At 38.4% G+C, this 18,865-nt stretch overlaps 1 protein-coding gene across 1 annotated transcript in view; it reads left to right on the top strand.

Annotated features, from left to right (window-relative positions):
* Positions 1 to 1,097: 1,097 nt before the first annotated feature.
* crtc3 (CREB regulated transcription coactivator 3) overlaps positions 1,098 to 18,865 on the top strand; it is a 60,339-nt gene continuing 42,571 nt past the window's right edge. The window contains exons 1-3 of the mRNA XM_084724242.1: positions 1,098 to 2,360; positions 7,028 to 7,138; positions 11,895 to 12,023. Of these exons, the coding sequence (XP_084580368.1) occupies positions 2,229 to 2,360; positions 7,028 to 7,138; positions 11,895 to 12,023 (372 nt within the window). The 5' untranslated portion in view covers positions 1,098 to 2,228. The remainder of the gene's footprint in view (positions 2,361 to 7,027; positions 7,139 to 11,894; positions 12,024 to 18,865) is intronic.

Here is an 18,865-nt window from a genome sequence, read left to right as displayed (position 1 = left end):
AATTATATATAAAGCTTTTTTTAACAGAACCGTTTTTTTTTTTTTTATCTCTATAGGCGGCATCATGTATATTTGATCTTTTTTCTTAATCTAGGTTCAATATAAACAAGTTTTTGTTTGCTCTTTTATTTATGGTTCTTAATATATTTTTAAAATACTTGTAAAAATGTATTATTCCAGTGACCTGATGTTATTTTGGACAGTTAAGTTTCATGTTAACTTGTAAGATATGTTAATCACTCTGAGTAATCATTGTAAAACACGTGTTTCTATGTATATATATCCTATATTCTATATATTATTTTCTGTATAAACAACATCGGCCGATATATCAGTCTCAATATTTTTTTTCACCTTAATATTGTTATCAGCCCCCCAAAATCTAGTGTCTGTCGGACCCTAATAAAAATATAAATTCATTCATACATTCTAATACAATACAATAAAAAAAAATATATAACAAAAAAGTATATAAATAAGAACTAGGTAAAACAAAGTGCCTTATTTTTACAATATATAATAATAAACTATTTTAATAATAATAACCTTATATATAAAATATCCTGCCTCCATCTTTGTCAAAACCACTTTTGAGGAATCATTGCAAAATATGTTTCTATGCATATATTCTATATTTTATATAATATGATCTGTATAAAGAATATTGGTCAATGTAGCACTCTCGTTATTTATATAGATATATAGTTTTATTATATTATAGTAGGATGTATGAATGAATAAATATTTTTTTATGAGGGTCTGATGGTACTGGATTTTAGAGGAAATATTAAATAATAAAACGATAACTATAAGAATTGTGCACAAAAATGTGAACCACACTTCAATATACTATGACATACATAACAATGTTTGTATTGCACTGTTCAATTATTGCATAAATTATTGTAATTCTAGGTCAGTAGTGCACAGTTTAATTACTGGACAGAGTTATGGGTATTTTAATGTTTATTCATGTTATATATTTTAGTATGTTTGTTCATGAACTGGCCCCTGGGCTCCTGGTCATAGTCAGTTGAATATCCAGGGTGAAGTGGTGAGTTTGTCGCCGCCCTGTGGACACTGTGAGTATTGACGGTGTTTAACGAGGTAATGTTTGTCTCGCAGTAGTGTGAGGAGGATAACAAGCCAGCGGATCTGAGTTGCGGTTACAAGCCCTGTAAACCGACGGCTAATAAACTGAAAACATTTGCACCAAATTCGTCATAAGACTTCTGGTTCAGCAGCGACGAAGAAACGAGCCTTTTTCTGTCGCCGTTGTTTGTTTATCTTTCATGGAGTCGTCGGACTGGAGTTTGTCTGAAATCTCTCTGCTGTCCGTGGATTAACACAAGACTCGACTCAGGAGCGCTCTGATATCAATCTAAGTGTCAAACTGTGGATTATGCTCCTGCATCACGTGTGAATATTTGCGTTTTTTTGGAGGTTGCCTGTTCAACAGTTTGCGGGGTATCATAAACTCAAAATTCAGTGAAGTCCGGGAGAGGACCCAGCGGACACTTGTTGAAATAACAATTTACCGAGCAAAACCTTTGCCCAACCGTTCCTGAGCTGTGCTAGCGACATTTAGCTAACGAGGCTAACAACTTTCTCTGTCACCAGCAGCGCTGAATCTTTTGGTACAAACTGCTTCTGATGCGAGTCTGTTAGGTGTTGACCGAGTGTCGACAAGTTGACAAAGTGCGTTGGTCAAAACCGTTGAGATGTCACTGACAGCAGCTTAGCTAACTCGGCTAGCTGCAGCTGTTATGTTAGCAATGACAGCTAACGTTATGTTAACGTTAGATTCAAACAAGTGGTTCGCTGGAAATGTGTCAATATGAAGTTATACTTTACTGTTAACTTCTTGTAATACACGCGATTCTTTTTGGAAGTTATTACAGTCAACTTGCAAACATACATAATACATAAAAGCTTTAATATATTTTCTCTGTAGGCATAACAAGACAACTTTTATTAACGGGAGCTTTATCGTTAGCTTAGCTACGTTAGCTGCTAACTCGGCTTACAGTAACGTACGAGACTGAGCTCTGACACTGCAGCCAGCAACTCTGAATTAACTTTTGCTCAACCAGTAATGTGTGCCATGTTTTTAAAACACTGATGGGTTCACTGCAGCGCTCACTGAGAGACTTTGCAGACTTATAAACTCCCAGCACCGTCTTCCACTTTTTCCAAGTAGCTGAAGTTGTGAAACTGCGGCCCGCACAATGTCCGGCTCCCCGGGTACAGGTGGCTCCAACCCCAGGAAGTTCAGCGAGAAGATAGCGCTGCACAACCAGAAGCAAGCAGAGGAGACGCGGGCCTTTGAACAGCTGATGACAGACCTCACTGTCTCAAGAGTAAGTGCGCTTCATTTTCAGCTAATTATCTTTGATCAGGGGTCTCTTTTGCACGAATGCGTTCATTGTAATCAAGGACAAAGCTCCCTCTTTTCACACTCGGGCTGGAATGAGCTGTCTGCTGGCTGCCTGATTGACTGAGATTTCTGGTATTCAACAAGTACGTCTCGTTTTTTTTACATGCATTCATTCAGCTGTGGTAAACCATATTTGTTGCAATAGAAAAAAACAACAAACAATAAAAATTCAAATCCTAAGTGTACCAATGCAATAAATTGGAACAGTACATTACAAATTGGCCATCCGGGGTGCGATCATTTACATAAACCGTACAAGTCCTGTTTTTGATTGTAATCAGCAGTGAAACAGGAAATGGGAAAGTGGCTCCTCTCCATCTGCACCACCCGCCAAAAGTTTCCCTGCTTGCACTACAAGTACAGCACCCAAAGGCAGCAGTGTTGCCTGATAAGATACAGTGTGCATGTCTTCAGACTGCTGTTTGCATAATGTCACTCTATCATATTTAATAGGGATGCACAATAAATATTCAGGTAAATATCGGCTATAATATTTGATTATGTCAAACTATTTTATTTGAATTCTTAGGAGACAAAAGCTCCATATAAACAAAATATATCTGAAGGTTTTTGATGTACTTTTATGGATTCAACTTTAATTTCTTTTTTTGCACTTGCCCAGTCAGGGAAGTGGGTCAGAAATCTACTCACCCAAAGTCAATTTTTACTTGCCCTGGTGCAAATTCTTTTATTTTTAGTGGTAATCAAATAACAACAAAGACTAAAGTTAACTGTCATGCTTAATCCGTGGCTGCAATGTCTAGAAAAATAATTGTAATAATGATGTCTGTTAGGTTTGGTTTAGTCAGAGCTGTGGAATCTTAAATCATTCATCTTTGCTGATTACATCTGAGCCTTTTTTGAATAAATATCTATATTGTGCATCCTTAATATTTAATGTGTTCCTACGGGTAAAACCTGAAGTGCATCCTGCATCCTGGGCACTGTGGACAGACTCAGGCAAAGAGGTTGGTTTATAATTTGGCTACATCGGTCATATACACTATTTTTTTTGTATCTGACAGTGCTTCTATTCATCTGTGGTATAAAGGTATATATAATATATATGCTTATGTACTTTTGTAAGTAAAACTGTGCTTTATATTTGCATTTCCAATTTATTATAACATTTAGCTCAATGAAATTGTATGTCAGACTTTAAGCTCCAGTGTGTAATATTTACTGTGATTTATTGGTAGAATATGGCAGAAAAGTAACATTCATAAATATGTTTTCATTAGTGTATAATTACCTGAAAATGTATTTCTTTATTGATTGATTCATTAAATGGGGACAGTGTAGATTCATAAATATTGCTGTTAATGTGCCGGAGTTGGCCAAGAGGCTATTTTTCACCTGCAGTCCCTGGAAGAAAATAGGAATTGTTGTTATTGTTGTTGCCTTAGAATGAGCTGTTTATATCTGCAGTGGGTGTTGGAGTTTTTTTTCTCAGCAGCAGTGTAACATGAAAAGCCTTAGTGCTGTACAACAATAATATCTTAATCATTTTTAATTATCATAATCATCAATAGACTTTTAAATGCCAGAAAATATTCATAACTGTCCATCACAAGTTCCTATAGTCCAAGCTAACATCTTCAGATGCCTTGTTTTGTTTAACCAGTCATCCAAAATGCAAAGGTGACAAATGACTGAAACTATTGATCATGAAGCAAAATAGCTACCAATTAATTTTTGGTTGATTTATCCATTAGTAATCACTTCAGCTCCACTTTACAGTATAACAAAAAACCCATATGTGTTGACAGATGACTTGTTTTATTTTTCTTGACTCGACAAAGCATTAAAAGCATCTGCAGCTATTTTGGTCATTTCTAAATAATTTTTAAGGCAGTATGTTTAAAAAAAATGCTTTGGCTCTAGCATCTTAATTTAAGTATTTGCTGTTCTTCTTTGTCACACTGTATATTCTTGTAAACACAAAATATCACCTTAGATACAGTGAAATTGTGATGGAGAAGCACACAAATATTAAGTATCAACAATAAAAAATTGGCTTGATCATCAGTTGCAGACATAAAAAGGAGTGACGCATCTGATGGCCGTGTGTAAGATAGAAAAGTTAAATTATGACTAGAAAAAGTAACATAGCAGTGTTTATTAAAAAGCAGCTGATAATTATAAGGAAAAATGAATATTGATGCCAACAGTCTTAGTTGCCTTCTAACTGTACTGATCCTTGGTAGGTGTGACTTGGATTTACGATGTCAGAGCCACAAGGCTTACTGAGGACATTTGGGCACCACTCATTCAAGATGCTTCCTCAGGTCTCCAGCTGCCTTGTACTTAGTGTTCTAGATGTCATTGATGGACTCAGAGTAGACAGAGGATTATCTTATCTTAATTAGTCACATGCTTTTTTTTCTCCATCTCATGATAATTTCGAGTATATACTGTACACTGCACATATTAAAAATAGTGACCCCTGAGAGGATATAAAGCCTCTTTTCACGTTATTCTCATTGGTCCATAATGCGCTCTTTCTATGAGTGGGAGAGTCCTGAATGGCCAGTCAAAGAGGATGTGGTTTTGAGGCGGCACTGAATGAAGTTTGCCATAAGGTATGAACTGTCGCTGACCCCTGTGAGACAGAAAAGCCCAGTCAGCGAGCCTGCGGCTGGCCAGAGCACAGGACACACTGCCAGCAAACAGCTGGAATTAGAAGAAGTAGCTGCTTCAACATTTACACCAGTGACCAAATGACTGAATATAAACCTCCCGAGGCGCTCTGAGGAACTGTACATGGTACCTGAGTGCACAGACAGACTGCAGGCTTCTCTCAGCTGTTGTGCTGCAAGGACTTGACATCTCTGTGAATCATATATGTGTAAAGTCTCCATGTTTGATGTTATATAACAGCTGACACCAACACAGGAGTAAGAGGTTTAAATGAGGATTTATTTTTTAAATATTTCATTTTTTTCCCCATTTGTCCCAGATTGAAAATTAAATGTTACTTGTGGGTAATCCAAGTTAATCACAATAATGTCTGTAATATGGTTGTCTGCTTTGGACAGCTGGAACAGTTGTAATCTAACGTTCATTGACCACAGTTACTGCTAGGGCTGTCCCAAATACAATTTTTGGGTCTTTAAAGCTTCAGTGAATATTACCCGCCAATATTCAAAGCTATTGTTGTAATTATGAGTGTGATGAGTGACGTCTTTTCATGGTTTTAAAGGCTTACCCACTTCTCAAATCTCATTAATATTTTTTGAAAGCACCAACAGATATTTGATTTCGTCTACATCACCCAGTAAAATTACGACCAACTCATTTGATCACCTTAGCCGCTTCCACCCCTTGGAGTACACAACATGTTGTCATTCCCAACCTACATGATCAATAATTATCAACATCAACTGATGCGAAACTTAACTAAACTTCACTAAACATCAGTAGGCCCAGGCCTATGTTTTATCAGTATTTTGCTTTTACTTCAACAGCTGGAAGGGTTGTTTTAGCATCTTTCAGGGTAAGACACTATTGTTTAAGTTCATTCAGCTACTTTTTGTTTCTGCTGACTGGCCATTGATGTCCATGAATCAGACTGGAATGTTAGCACCAGCTAAATGGTGGTAACATCTAAGTGGCTGGTAGATTTCTGGCAAAAAATAATGATTAACTATTGAGTGGCTGTTCAGTGGCTGTTCACATTTTCAAAAGTTAATTACCTTCCCTGCCATGAATGATGATGAGCTGAAATGATGAAAAATGATAAATCCACCCACCACTGTTAAAATGAACATGATGTAGTTGACACACACAAACTGACAAATAGTGCATCATAAGGTTTTTGGTCACATTTTCCAAGCCCTTCCCTAATATCTTGTCATATTCAGAATCTCTTTGAGAAATCTCTCTCCATTCTGTGTAAATGTATTGATAAAATCAAGCAAGGTCAGTCTTTGAGATTCAAATTTTGCCCTTTCAGCAGTCTAAGGAAGAAATGCCCCTCTGATTTGCCTATTCCTGATCACAGTTGATGATTGGATCTGTTTACCTTACCTTGGCAGAACAAGCTGCCTTCTGTTTTCTGCGAGGTAATCGTTGTGGCGTCTCTTGGTAGGGTGCTGGTTTGGAGGCCAAGCTGCCCATTTCCTAGAGTGTGTGTACTTGTGTCCCATAAATTGCAAATATTACTGCATTTTTTATCATGTATTCTGGATGCAATTGTACTTCTGTGCTCCATCAAAGAGTAAAAGCGTTTGAGTCATTGGTTTGTTTTGCACGCAGGCCTAAATGTAGGCTACCCAAATAGTAGTTATAATGGAATATGGAGTTACGGAGTAGCTGCTTACGTCAAAATATGACATCTACAGTTTTGTGTGAAGAAGTATACACAGAAAAATGAAAATGGCAATTTTAAGAGCACTGAAAAGTATGTTGAAGAGAAAGGAAAAGAACCAGAGAGCTGATCTCTGGTTTTAACCATGACAGTAGTGACAGATCAAAGCCCCAATCTGCACAGGTTGTAATTTTCACCCTGAAGCAATATGTTCTTTACATGTCCAGAATTCATAAACCCTGACAGTTGTGTTTTGTTTTTGTTGCCCTTTTGTCTGACAGGTGCAGTTTCAGAAGATCCAGCAGCTTCGTTTGTCTCAGTCACGGGCGCCGTACTATGGAGGCTCTCTGCCAAACGTCAATCAGATTGGCAACACCAGCACTGAATTTCAGGTAAGAGGTCACAACAATCTAAATATACAACACCACAGCACCACAAAATACTTATTCAGAGTGTATCTCTCTGAGACAGTTGGTAAAATTAAACATTTCTCAAACACATGCGCATGTCACATTAAATCCTCAGGATTTAGATCTCAGGTAGCAACTCACTGATTTTGGTTTAACAACAGTATATCCATTTATATAAAATAACTCCCCTATCCTGATACACGTAATTTCATATCTAGATAATCATACATATCATGAAATTTTCTGCAAATTCCATGAATAAATAGTTTATATAAAATGAACACATGGAAAGGCTTAGTTTTATATTTTGAATTTTACTGCATACTCGACAAATAAAGGGGATTTTCCATATTTGACAGTTTTTCTCCTTAAACGTAGAACTTTTGTGCAAATTTCAATTGACCATGTCACACAAAATAAAGAATTAATGTATTAACTATACAACGGCAAACAGAAAATATTTTTAACGATAGTTGTAAAGGAAAAGTTGTTCCTCCTTTTGTCTTGTTTGGTCACATTCTTTCTCCTCATCAGAATCACTCTGTTCTTTGTTACATTCACTCTATCACTCTCACTCTTCAAATATCCTGCCTGCATCCCTGCTGCTGTGCGGAAGAGCGTAAAGTGTCGTCTAAATGATGAATACTATTGTCTTAAAGTGTGCAACATGTGACACAATGAAATAAACAGTAGAGCTTAATATGAAATGATTTTTCTCGAGTGTCACACACTATATATCGTGATATTGCACCACTCCTGCCCATTGCCATGTAGCTAAATTGATCCAGGATCAACTTTTTGGCTGGCTGCGAGGGTATTTTTTTGTCTCTGCAGGAGCACCCCAGCTGTGCCAATACAACAGTCTGTTTCCAATGAATGAGGATGCGTCATATTTTCACAAAGATAGTGTGTCACTCTGAACAGGATTTCAGATGTACAGGTGTTTTAAATTAATTGAATTTATTTTGTGTGACTGTACTCCAATGTTCTCAAAAGATGTTTTGTATAAAACTAAACATGAATATTTTCTTGAAACCCAGCTTACCTTGGGATTACCGTCTACCAAAGTCAAGGTCTTGTTCACATGCTGAGGTTTTCAAGGCCTGACCAAGAACATCCCTGATTCTCATGTTGGCTTCTCCAGTGGTTCCCAAAATTTTTTTACACTACAGCACCTCTTCAAAGGAAGTGCTCTGTCATGGCACCCTGAGCCACCCAACACGCAATATGACATGCACATATGTACACTGATGGTTATCAGTGTTAACAATGTCATATATTACTATTACATTCGTGTTCTCAATATTAAGTTGAATAATATAGAACCATTCTCAGCCATTAAGATTAAAAGCCAACAACTGCTATGCAATATACAGATAGATATATCACTTAAAATGAACAGTGAATACAATTGAATATAGTAATATGTTAATATATTTCTGTAATTTTCTTCCAAATTAACATGAGATAATGTTAATATTAAGAGAAGTTTTCAGGTATTTTAATGGTAAATAAGCGACTGCTGTTGCTTACTCTTGATGATGTTGGGAGAGAGATCACAAGCCACAGGTCTAATTCTATGAATAGGTGGTTTCCAGTCTTAGTTTCATGTATACAAGGGATGAGGGAGCCAGATCACACACATCCAGTCCAAATTTATTTTAAGAGGACATTTAAAAACAACAACAGTTGGCCAAAGTGCTGTACAATCAAATAGGGTGAAAGCTATAAACACAACACTGTAAAATAACCCAATAAAAATATAAAAACCACAAAAGCAGATTGGTTCAGATCGTATCACAGTTCTGAGTCACAGATCAGATAATTTTTCGGATCGTCAGAAAAGGGGAAAAAAGGTTGGCACATCCTTAGATCTCTCTCTGTCAGCAGTCATCACCACAGAAAAGTAACAACAGCAATAATAATAATGATGTAAAAATCATAATAGCACTCATATTCTATGCTATACTGTATTATACTATAGTACACATGCTATGCTCTGTAGTCTGGCTCAGTGTCCCACCCACAGCACTATCTGGTTGGTTAGAGGTCACTAGTAATAGTCAATCAACATTGACGCTTGTGTCACAGACAGACAGACACAGAGCTGCACCGGTGAGCTGAGCAGAGCTGTGTATAGAAGTAAAGACAGCAGATATTGCCAGAGTTACAATAAACATCACAATCTTATGACCTATTTCTAAGTATGCCAAGGTTCCCAGTCACACAAGTGAAGTCATGGTCAGGATTTCACTTGATAGAGGCAATCTGATGGCTTTTAAATCTTTTTCTGTTTTAGACTCTGCAGAGGAAAACACAGAACACATCTGTTTTGTCTTTTTACTGCAACTCCGCATTGAGATTCAGGGAATTATTGCTGTAAAAAGTAACAGCGGCCGTATAAATGTGTTTGATACTATGATGGTTTCATTTAGTCCCGCGATCACATGCAGGCCAAACCATGGGGGGTGAACCATATGGACCACAGACCAGCAATGATCTGTTCCACCCATATCAAAATCACTAAAAGATAAAAAGGACTTGACCTTAGATAAAAAGCCTCAGCTGGAACAATCTAGATTTTACCAACGAGTTTATCTGCTTGTCCCGTTTAAAATCCCTATTGATTTTTTGTAAGGTCCTGTACATGATGATGGGAAAGCACACTACCGCAATAAATGTGCTGGACAATAGTGGATATCCGTTTCCCGCAAGCAGCCAAAACTTGTCCGTTAGCCAAGTAGTGTTAAGTCTGATTTTAGTTTTCTTGGTTGGCTCAGAACTCCAGCTGAGTTGTATCAGCAGTTCTTTGAGCTCTTTTTACCATGTGAAATCTTCCCATCACTTCTCAAATGGTCACTATTTTTGTGACTGCTGAGGTCCTCTGGGAAGCGTACTGTGTAACTACAACAACCAGAAACTGTGAGTTATCATATGAAGCAGTTTTTAATACGGTGATTTGGATATTAATTATCTTTTTTCCCCTTCTAAATGAGCAATGGTGTGATGAATCCTCAACCACCCTTGGCTCTTTCTAAAGGCAATGGTCTAGTTCAACTGCAAAAACAGAAAAACACTGTGGTGGACCTTCAGAGGTACAAACAAGCTTCTCTTGAGAGCATTAAATAATTTAGCTGCTTGCTTGATGAAATACAGAATAGAAGATCTGTGCAGTAGTTGCTCAGTTCCTGGTTCAGAGCTGTATATGATACAGCCGTGCTTCTCTGCAGCACTGGACCTGTATCTGTGTCAGCTCTCCAAGGAACGGGTTATGCTGGGATACAGAGGGTCCAGGTGAAAGTGCCCTTGTTAGTTGAAAGAATGGCCCTTTGAGGTAGAGCAGTAATTGCAACACTGCGGCCAGGTCCAGAAATCAATCCCCACACAGAGTGAGAAAGCCCCTCTCACTTATGGAGTCCATTCACCCTCTATTCTGAGAACAAAACCTCTACTAGATTAGTGCTTCTAGATTCCACTTGATGATAACCGTGTATTTTAGCCCTACTTAAATTAAATGAATGAAGAGAATGTAATGTAGCTGGCTCTGAGCTCACTAAAACTCACAGAAAAAATTCAATTTAATCCCCAATCTGCATTGGTGTGTGGTCCAAGTAAAACCAACATTCAAATGTTGATCATATATTAAAATTCAGATGTTGCTGATTTTATCAGCAGCAAAACATGTGAACCATATGGTCTCTGACAGTTGGTATTAGCAGGGCATCAAAGGACGGGTGCTTTAAACTCGCAATATAAGTGTGAGTTAGTTTTCCTTTTCAATGTACACTTGTTTAAACAATAAAAGCCAAGAAATTTATGTAATTCGTCCCTCTGCATTCTCCTATTTACTCTGACTGGTGCCGTGTCCTTAAAGTGACTATGTTTGAGGGTTGAATCCGAGTAAAGTGTTTTATTCTAATTAGCGTGGGACAATTAATGTAGCATTAATCCCCATCACGATTTTGGTTTCTCAAAATTGAATGAATGTGATCAACAGCAGTGTGGATGTTTGAAATGCATGCCCTGTTCATAAAAAATTCTGCTGCCCATCAAATCATGTGCTTCCCAAATTAACCGTCAGCCATGCCCTGCAGTGGCATTGTGTGCAGACTTCACTGGATATACGTCACAGGACTAATGAGGACATCCTCATCAGACAGACTACTTCAGAAAATGGAAAATACCCGTGAAAATCCACTGAAAGTGCTGCATTGATCCATCCAGTATGTTGCATGTCGCACAGAAGCTTATGGACGTAATCAATGAACGAATTAATTAATTATTATATTTGTTGTTGTTTCCATGGAGACAGTGAATAGTTCTCTCTTTCTCAACTCCTTTGGTTCTTATTTATAACAGCTGGTTTGACATTCCCAAGGATTCCAGATTGGAAAAAAGGATAAATGTCGAATATGGTCTGAAAAATCTACTGAGAAGTCTGGAAATTGGTGTCAATGAAAGTATGGAATTTTGAAATGGAATATGTGTATGAACCCTGCTACTAGTCACCATATGACTGAGTTGATTGAATGATTGTTTCAATACAGTTTAGCAAAATGGATTTAGACTTTTGTTTAGGTGTGAATACAAACAATATCTTTGCATTTGCTTAGTGAACAAAAATGGAGCAAAACACTGCATCCAGATTCAACTGAACATAGATCAAAATCACATTTGTCAAAGTGATTGTCAGATGCCCCTTGTCCATCATGTGATGTGTCTGATGTCTCTTTCTCAGGGTGGCTTCCAGTCAGGTTTGGACTCAGTCAGAGGGACCCGTCACCATGGGCTGGTCGAGCGTGTCCACAGGGACCGCAACCGCATCAACTCTCCCCACCGCCGACCCATCGACAAGCACGGACGGCAGATATCCTTCCAAGCCTAAATCATTGACAGTAGGAGATCTCAAAGGGTAAATCAGTGATGTGGAAGTGTTGTGGCTTCCAGGTGGTTGGTCTTCATTGTTGTTGTTTTTTTTTTTTTTTCTTTATGGCGGTTTGTGTTTGTGGTGTGGTTTCAAGCGTGACGACACTTACCAGTGTAGGCAGCTGTTTTGCAGCCTCAGGAACTGAATTAGTCATTATGCTAATTTGAAATGTGACGCAGAGACAGTGCGCTTTACTTATGCCTAATGGACATTGACAGTAGGAAATACTCAGCGTACTATGAATGCCCACTCAGGATGTATGTCCATGTGTGTGTTTTGCACACGTGGACACGAGTGTAGCAGCAGATGGGATTTTTACAAGGAAACTGCTGTCCGTTTGTAATCGTGACAGTACTAAGAATGAGGAACAGAGGAGTGAGTGTTGCATTTAAACTTTGACCAACACTCTTTAAAATCAGTTTCCATCGTCTTTGAGGGAGAAAGAGCAGAAAAATCTGTTTATTTCTGCATGATTTTGCTGCTATTTTGATAACAGATTCCTTCATTTGTAGTCATCAGATTGCATTATATTAGCTGCTCCCATTTACAATGCACAGCTAATCACCATTAATGTCGTCACCAGTCAGCTATTACATGTGCAGCGTGTGTGTCAGAATTCATCCAAGCTGTGGTGGTCTCTCATATCGTACAGAATAGACACATGAAATTAGTAGGGCTGTGGTCAACCAAAGAAAATCTTGGACAACTGAAATGCTACCAAGTCTTCAACCAGTCAGTTGGTCAATGGGAAAAGGAAAGGCATCATATCTCCAGATTAATTAAATCAGCCACTGTGCACTAGCGCTACATAAAAATAAAAATAAAATGTTATTTTCAGATTTTTTTTCTCAGCAGTTGTGTTTTAAAACGCAAATAGACAAACCCACACAACACTGGATTTTGAATTCCTGCAGCCAAAGCGATTTTTCATCCTGTTGCTGTGTCCTCAGTTTGTTTTGTCTGCGTGTGTGTAGGTGTGTGTATCTCTCTCTGCAGCTCTTGCAGACAGAGAGCTGGGAAAAGAGAGACAGAGACAGCAAAGTAACCGTCAGTTGCTATGTTTTCATACAGTCGCAACCTCAAACCTTGTGTTAATCTGTTAATCTCTGGGTCCCACACAGCTCGGCCTGAAGGTTGATGCCCACAAACGTCCAGAAGAATGGCAAAATAAAAAGCAAAATAATGAGCAAAAAATTAAGAAGATTTTGTTTAAAAGATGATATATAGTTAATGGGATATTTGTAGTGAAGCGATACAGGACATGAATTAAATTTCCTGATCTGGATTCACACCCAATATGTCGCATTTACATGAAACACCACTTAGCCCGCTGATCCATCAGCACACCCCCTCCTCATAGTGTTTTGGTAAGCGGATCTGTTTATTTCCTGCCTGGGGACAGAGATGATTCAGTGGCCTGTCACTATGGTGTGTGATAGTTGGAGAGGAGTTTATCTTGTGTCCCAGCATGTGATGTCATACCAGTGTATATTTCCACGTAGAACAATCAGAACCGATACATAACGTAGTGGTCATTTGGATGTATTCAGTACATTGAGGAAAACATTCAACAGATCCATGTTAGTTTTTCTGTCATTGTCAGTACAGCATTACAGTGTGTATAGTTATGCATATTTTCCATTATGTGGGCAGGGACTGTTTCAAAGTGTTCTTGATGGATCAATAGTGTAATTTAGACTAATTTATACACTATAAGAAAGCTCTGTGGTCTTCAATTTTCTTGTTTATTATGAATATGTGTTGTAATGTATACAGCCTGTGTGTAGGCCCTCCTATAGACGTCTGCTCTTGTTAGTATCAAAAAAGAAGCAGTTGGCCCGTTTGTATTTGGTGGGTGGTGTTGTGTTGATTCCGCACATCTACATACTGTGCATGCATGTGTCCTGAATGTGTAGGGATTGTCTGCTCAAAATGTTGTAGGTTGCTGGTGAAAGAGATTGTTGTTGTTGCCAAAATAGACATATTCATCAGTCTTAAAATCTCAGCAGAGGGGACTGATGAGCGCTGAAGCTAAGGGCTGTACTAAGAAGGAAGCTTAACATAGTCAGGATTTCTTTGCATTAGCTGGCTTGACAAAACCTAAAGCTCCGCTCAGAGATAACTGGTATCACAGTTGTGGTTATCAACCTTCTTGGCTAACTTTAGTAACCATAACCTAACCATAACCCTAACCCTAACATTAGGCTGTGTGCACCTTCCCATAAAAGGAGATGCTTGGTACATCATTTGACTCTGCTTCTGCACAAAATGGGCTGGTCATGAAAGAGAAGTACAAATCACACAATCACTCAATATCAGCAGACTTGGCAGTGAATCAGGATCAAGAATAAAAACATCATTCAGACTGTCTGTAGCCTAATTATTCTGATAGTGTATAAATTATACGCTGAGCAAAATTATGTTAATATGACATAAAGCAAATTTCTGTGTCACCAGCTCAATTATCTTTGGCAATGCGATGCATAGAGTTTGTAATTAAATTACACAGCTGTGTTCTGTGTCATTACAAATGTACAGCTCAGCAACTCAGCTGAGAGTCTGTAACACTCCGAAAGAATATCATCAGGAAAAGAACTGGCACTTTTTTCCATCTGATTTAATCTGAAACTCTGAACATAACCTTCTCTGGAGCAGGTTGGTTACCATCTTGATCCAGCCAGGTTAAACGTGAGCCACCTTTGTGACATTGAAAACTCAGCTCAACTTTAGATTCAACCAGGGATGTCACAGTACCAGAAATTTAGTAGTTGATACTAATACAAGTCAGTTTCCACAAGAATAAAATTCAGCCATTGTTGTTGTTTTTTGCCAACTGAAATGAAAACTCTTCTGAGTTTCTAGAGCACAAGACTGAGGGGGAGATTTACTGAACCTTCCACAGATTACTGCCAGGGGAGTACGCTGCCATGTCTGGAAAGTAATGCAAAAGTGATTTCTGCTCAGACAGGCAGATAAACCTGTTGCTTTTTCAGTCTCATCCTCTCGCTCTTTTTCACATCTTCTTTTAACAGTGAATTTTAACAGAATAGTAGTACACATCTGTAGCTCTATACTGTATTTTGCAGGCTGGTGTTTGGCTGGATCGTGTTGAAAAATAACGGAGGCCACAGTTTCAGGATTTTGTCGTACTTTGAACACCAATCAGCTGAGCTAACAGGATGCACTGGATGCGCCGCTGTGTGCACCGCTTCAGCCAGCGTGTGTGTGTGTTTGACTGAGAGGGGGACAGAGAGAGGCAATGGAAGGTGGAAGAAGGACTGACACACAATATTTCTGGAAGTTATTAATACTTATAACTTATTACTTTCAAGTCAAAGCGGAGCTGTTGCTGCAGCAGCACATGCTGTTATCTCTAATGTGTAGTTGTTGTTCTTCAGTGATGGTAGGCGTCCTTCTCTTTCCGCTGGCATTTAACAGCAGACTACAGCACTTGTAATCATTTATGCTGTCCCTTTTCTGTCCTGAAGAATTGCATCTCTTGTGCCTCTGTTACTGTAAACAAAACAGTACCGACACATTTTAAAAATGCTGGCAGTGACTTGGTACCAAAATGTTGTTTTTCGTGACATCTCTAGACTCAACATACCTCACTAACCCATTAATCTCGACCTTCTGGGCCTTCTGTTAGTGTCTTTGTGTTCTTATAGAAAACAGTGCATTTGTTTGAGCAGGTGTTTGCGTTACAGAAGAGGTCAGGAGTCACGGTAGTAAAATGGCCAGAGCAAAATCTGACACAGAAAACCAGTACAAGACCTGAAGAGGTCTAGTCTGTAGGTCATATGGGACAGTTGTTGGTCTTTAACTTTTTCTGTTTTACACAAACACAGACTGACAGTCAAAAATGTATTTTTACTCTATATAATATGTATTTGTTTATAATTTCTTTCATTTTAATTAATTACTTTATTTATTTCCCCCTTCAGTTGCAGCCAACCACCAAACCCAATTTAATAAACACATCATTTGATCAGTTATACCCTACATGAAATGATTTCTTGTTTGGTGAAAATATGATAGTATTTAAGTATTCAATTTCTCTGTAACTTTTCCCACCGAAGTAGACTAAAGAACAGGTTCATGTTCTCTACGTCTATCTTGATGTAATCCATACTGTAAGTATCAAGGAGTTTCTAAATACAGATCCTGGAACTTAAGCTTGACAGCCCGTTGTAAGAAGAAAGGGTCCACTTCCACAATCCTTCATTCACTTTCCTTAGTAGGCTATAAATACTTCAAGGCTGCCCAGTAAAAACAATGTGATTCTGTACTGATGTAGTGACGCATGTAGGTTTTTTTGGGACCCTGGGTAATTTTAAGCTTTAGGGCTCATATTTACGTCTGAACCACTTTCCTTGTTTCTCCGCTTTTGTAACATTAATATCACAACAAATGTACAATGCATGATTCAAAACAAAGTGTTTTGTTTTATTTTATCATAGATGCCAAATTGTTTGCTCTTTTGCTAAATTTTTGTGATCATCCTATTATTGCTCATATTTTCAACATTGAAACCACTCAAAGGGCAGTAAATATGTATCTATATGTATGTATTAGGGCTGTGCGATTGCCTCTAAATTTCCAATTGTAGATTGTCATTGCTCTAGATTGCCAATACACGATTAAATTGGCAAGGGGGCAGGGGCGGCACGTGTCTTATGTTGATCGCTACCAGTCAGCAACACTGCCAACACTGACACCGCTGTGGCTTTGGTGGGAGTTTGGGTTTATCCCAGATGCCAGAGGTGAGCCGACGGACACAACAAAGCCTATCTGCAAAATATGCAACAAGTGTGTGTCCGTGAAAAATGTTCAGACAACCAATTTATTTGCGCACCTTCGTCTTCATCATCCTGCTGAAGCCACAAAACTCCCGATCCCCCAAGCTAGCACTTCAAGCACTGCAGGTTTATATTTTTTGTTATAATGACGTTATTTTTAATGTTTTGCATCACATGCAAAAGTGAGTGACACCGCTGTGCTGACAAGCCGGAGATGTGTTGCTCCTCCTCGCTTCAAGTCGCTGTCATTAATTTTAACCTGCAAAGGCGGCAGTGCCGCAACACTGTAGGAATTTATGAAAGCCCTTGTGTGAACATTTCAGTAGTTACACATTAAAACAATATTTATTTGCAATTAGCCTACTCTGTTGAACGACCCCGAAGCATGAGCAAACGGGCTGTGTCAGTTCGAATCAAAGAGATGCGCCCTGTCGCTGTCACAGGGCTGGCTGACGGTGTACCCTGCGCTGAGAGGAGAGGAGAGAAGAGAAGAGAGAATGTGGATTGTAGGTCTGTTTGTAAATGGGGCTTCTCTAACAGTCATGTATTTCCTCCAGAAACATCTCTTAATGCACAGTAGAGCGCCGTTTTTTTTTTTTTTTTTCAAAATCGCCTTGATAAACAGCAAATCGCCTGGCAACCTTCCAATCGCCAATATATGATTTAATCTGTGATCGTCCCAGCCCTAGTATGTATTGTCAAGTAGAGCTCAAAATGTTTCTTTTGTTACCATAGAGACCGTCATAATGTGTCAGCAAATATCTGGTCACATTTAGCTTATGGTTTAATTATTCTTTATGCAGATTAGGGTTGGGCTGGTGGATGATGCCATTGTCTATCTATTGTCTATGACCACTGAGATCGATGACTGTCCTAACTTCGTCATTTAGAAGCCACACAAGGTCAGGAAAAACAGCGTCCAAAATTAAAACCCAGCAAAAGCCAAATGTGGGAAAAATTTCCATTTGTTGAGTGAAATCTTTTTGCTGAGAATGCAATGAAATGAATAAGGAGTGTCAGCCAGAGAACACAAAAATTAAGGTTTATTATTCAAATGATTATTTGGCTATAGCTCCTTGCACCTGACTTGTTAAAGGAAAAAAAGCTTATATAATCACACTATTTACTAGCCAGTGAAATCACATGTTAATATAGACAAATCAAAATTATTTTTATATCTATCTTTTTATGGCTTTATCGTTGAAGCATGTAACAGTAATACAACAATGAAATCAGCATCCATTGCAGTGTTTCACTGCCATCGTCCAATTTAGATATTTACTGATTGGAACATAATATAACAGATTTTATGTATGTTGAAAAGTTTGACATCTCATCTTAAATGATTTAAAAAAAATCTGTAGAAAAACAACACATCTTCCACAAAGTAAGGTATTGAAAAAAGTATTGGTTAGGAAATATTGCCTCCACTGAGAATGAGTTGAGCCTGGCAGCCGCAGACTACACCATCATCTGCTCTGGAGAGTGGTTTAAATGATGGCGACTGTGAGCAGCGCAGCATCTTGAAAACTAGTAAACTGTGTAGTGTGGTTTGTGGGTCTGGTTTATCCAATCATGGTGTCATATTCTGAAAATGGAAAAGTGGTTTGTGGCTCCAATTGGTTCAATAAATGAAGGGCCATTTCTGAATTATATCCTAATTTTATAGTCAGTGGTTGTCTCATAGTAGTGTGTAGAGTAGTAGTGTGTAGTTTGTACATACTGGACATGTAACGTAAGCGTGCCATCTACAGTTACATTATAGTTGTTGAAAGGTGTTAAGTAAGAGCACATGAACCAGTCAAATAACCAGTTTGACGAGATTGTTCCCTTCCCTCTTCTAGGTCTGGAGAAACCGCAGTAGTGTCCTTTCCAGTTAGTTGTATTTGTGTATGTTTTGAAAAGGGGCTTATCCCATATTGTGTGTAAGGGGTGATGAGCGATAGCAGGGCTCCAGCCTGTGTAAATCTGTCCCAATACTGA

This window comes from Lutjanus erythropterus, chromosome 1 (assembly GCF_056507025.1).
Source record: "Lutjanus erythropterus isolate fLutEry1 chromosome 1, fLutEry1.hap2, whole genome shotgun sequence".
Taxonomy (NCBI): Eukaryota; Metazoa; Chordata; class Actinopteri; order Lutjaniformes; family Lutjanidae; genus Lutjanus; species Lutjanus erythropterus.
This window is presented reverse-complemented; position numbering and strand designations above follow the sequence as displayed.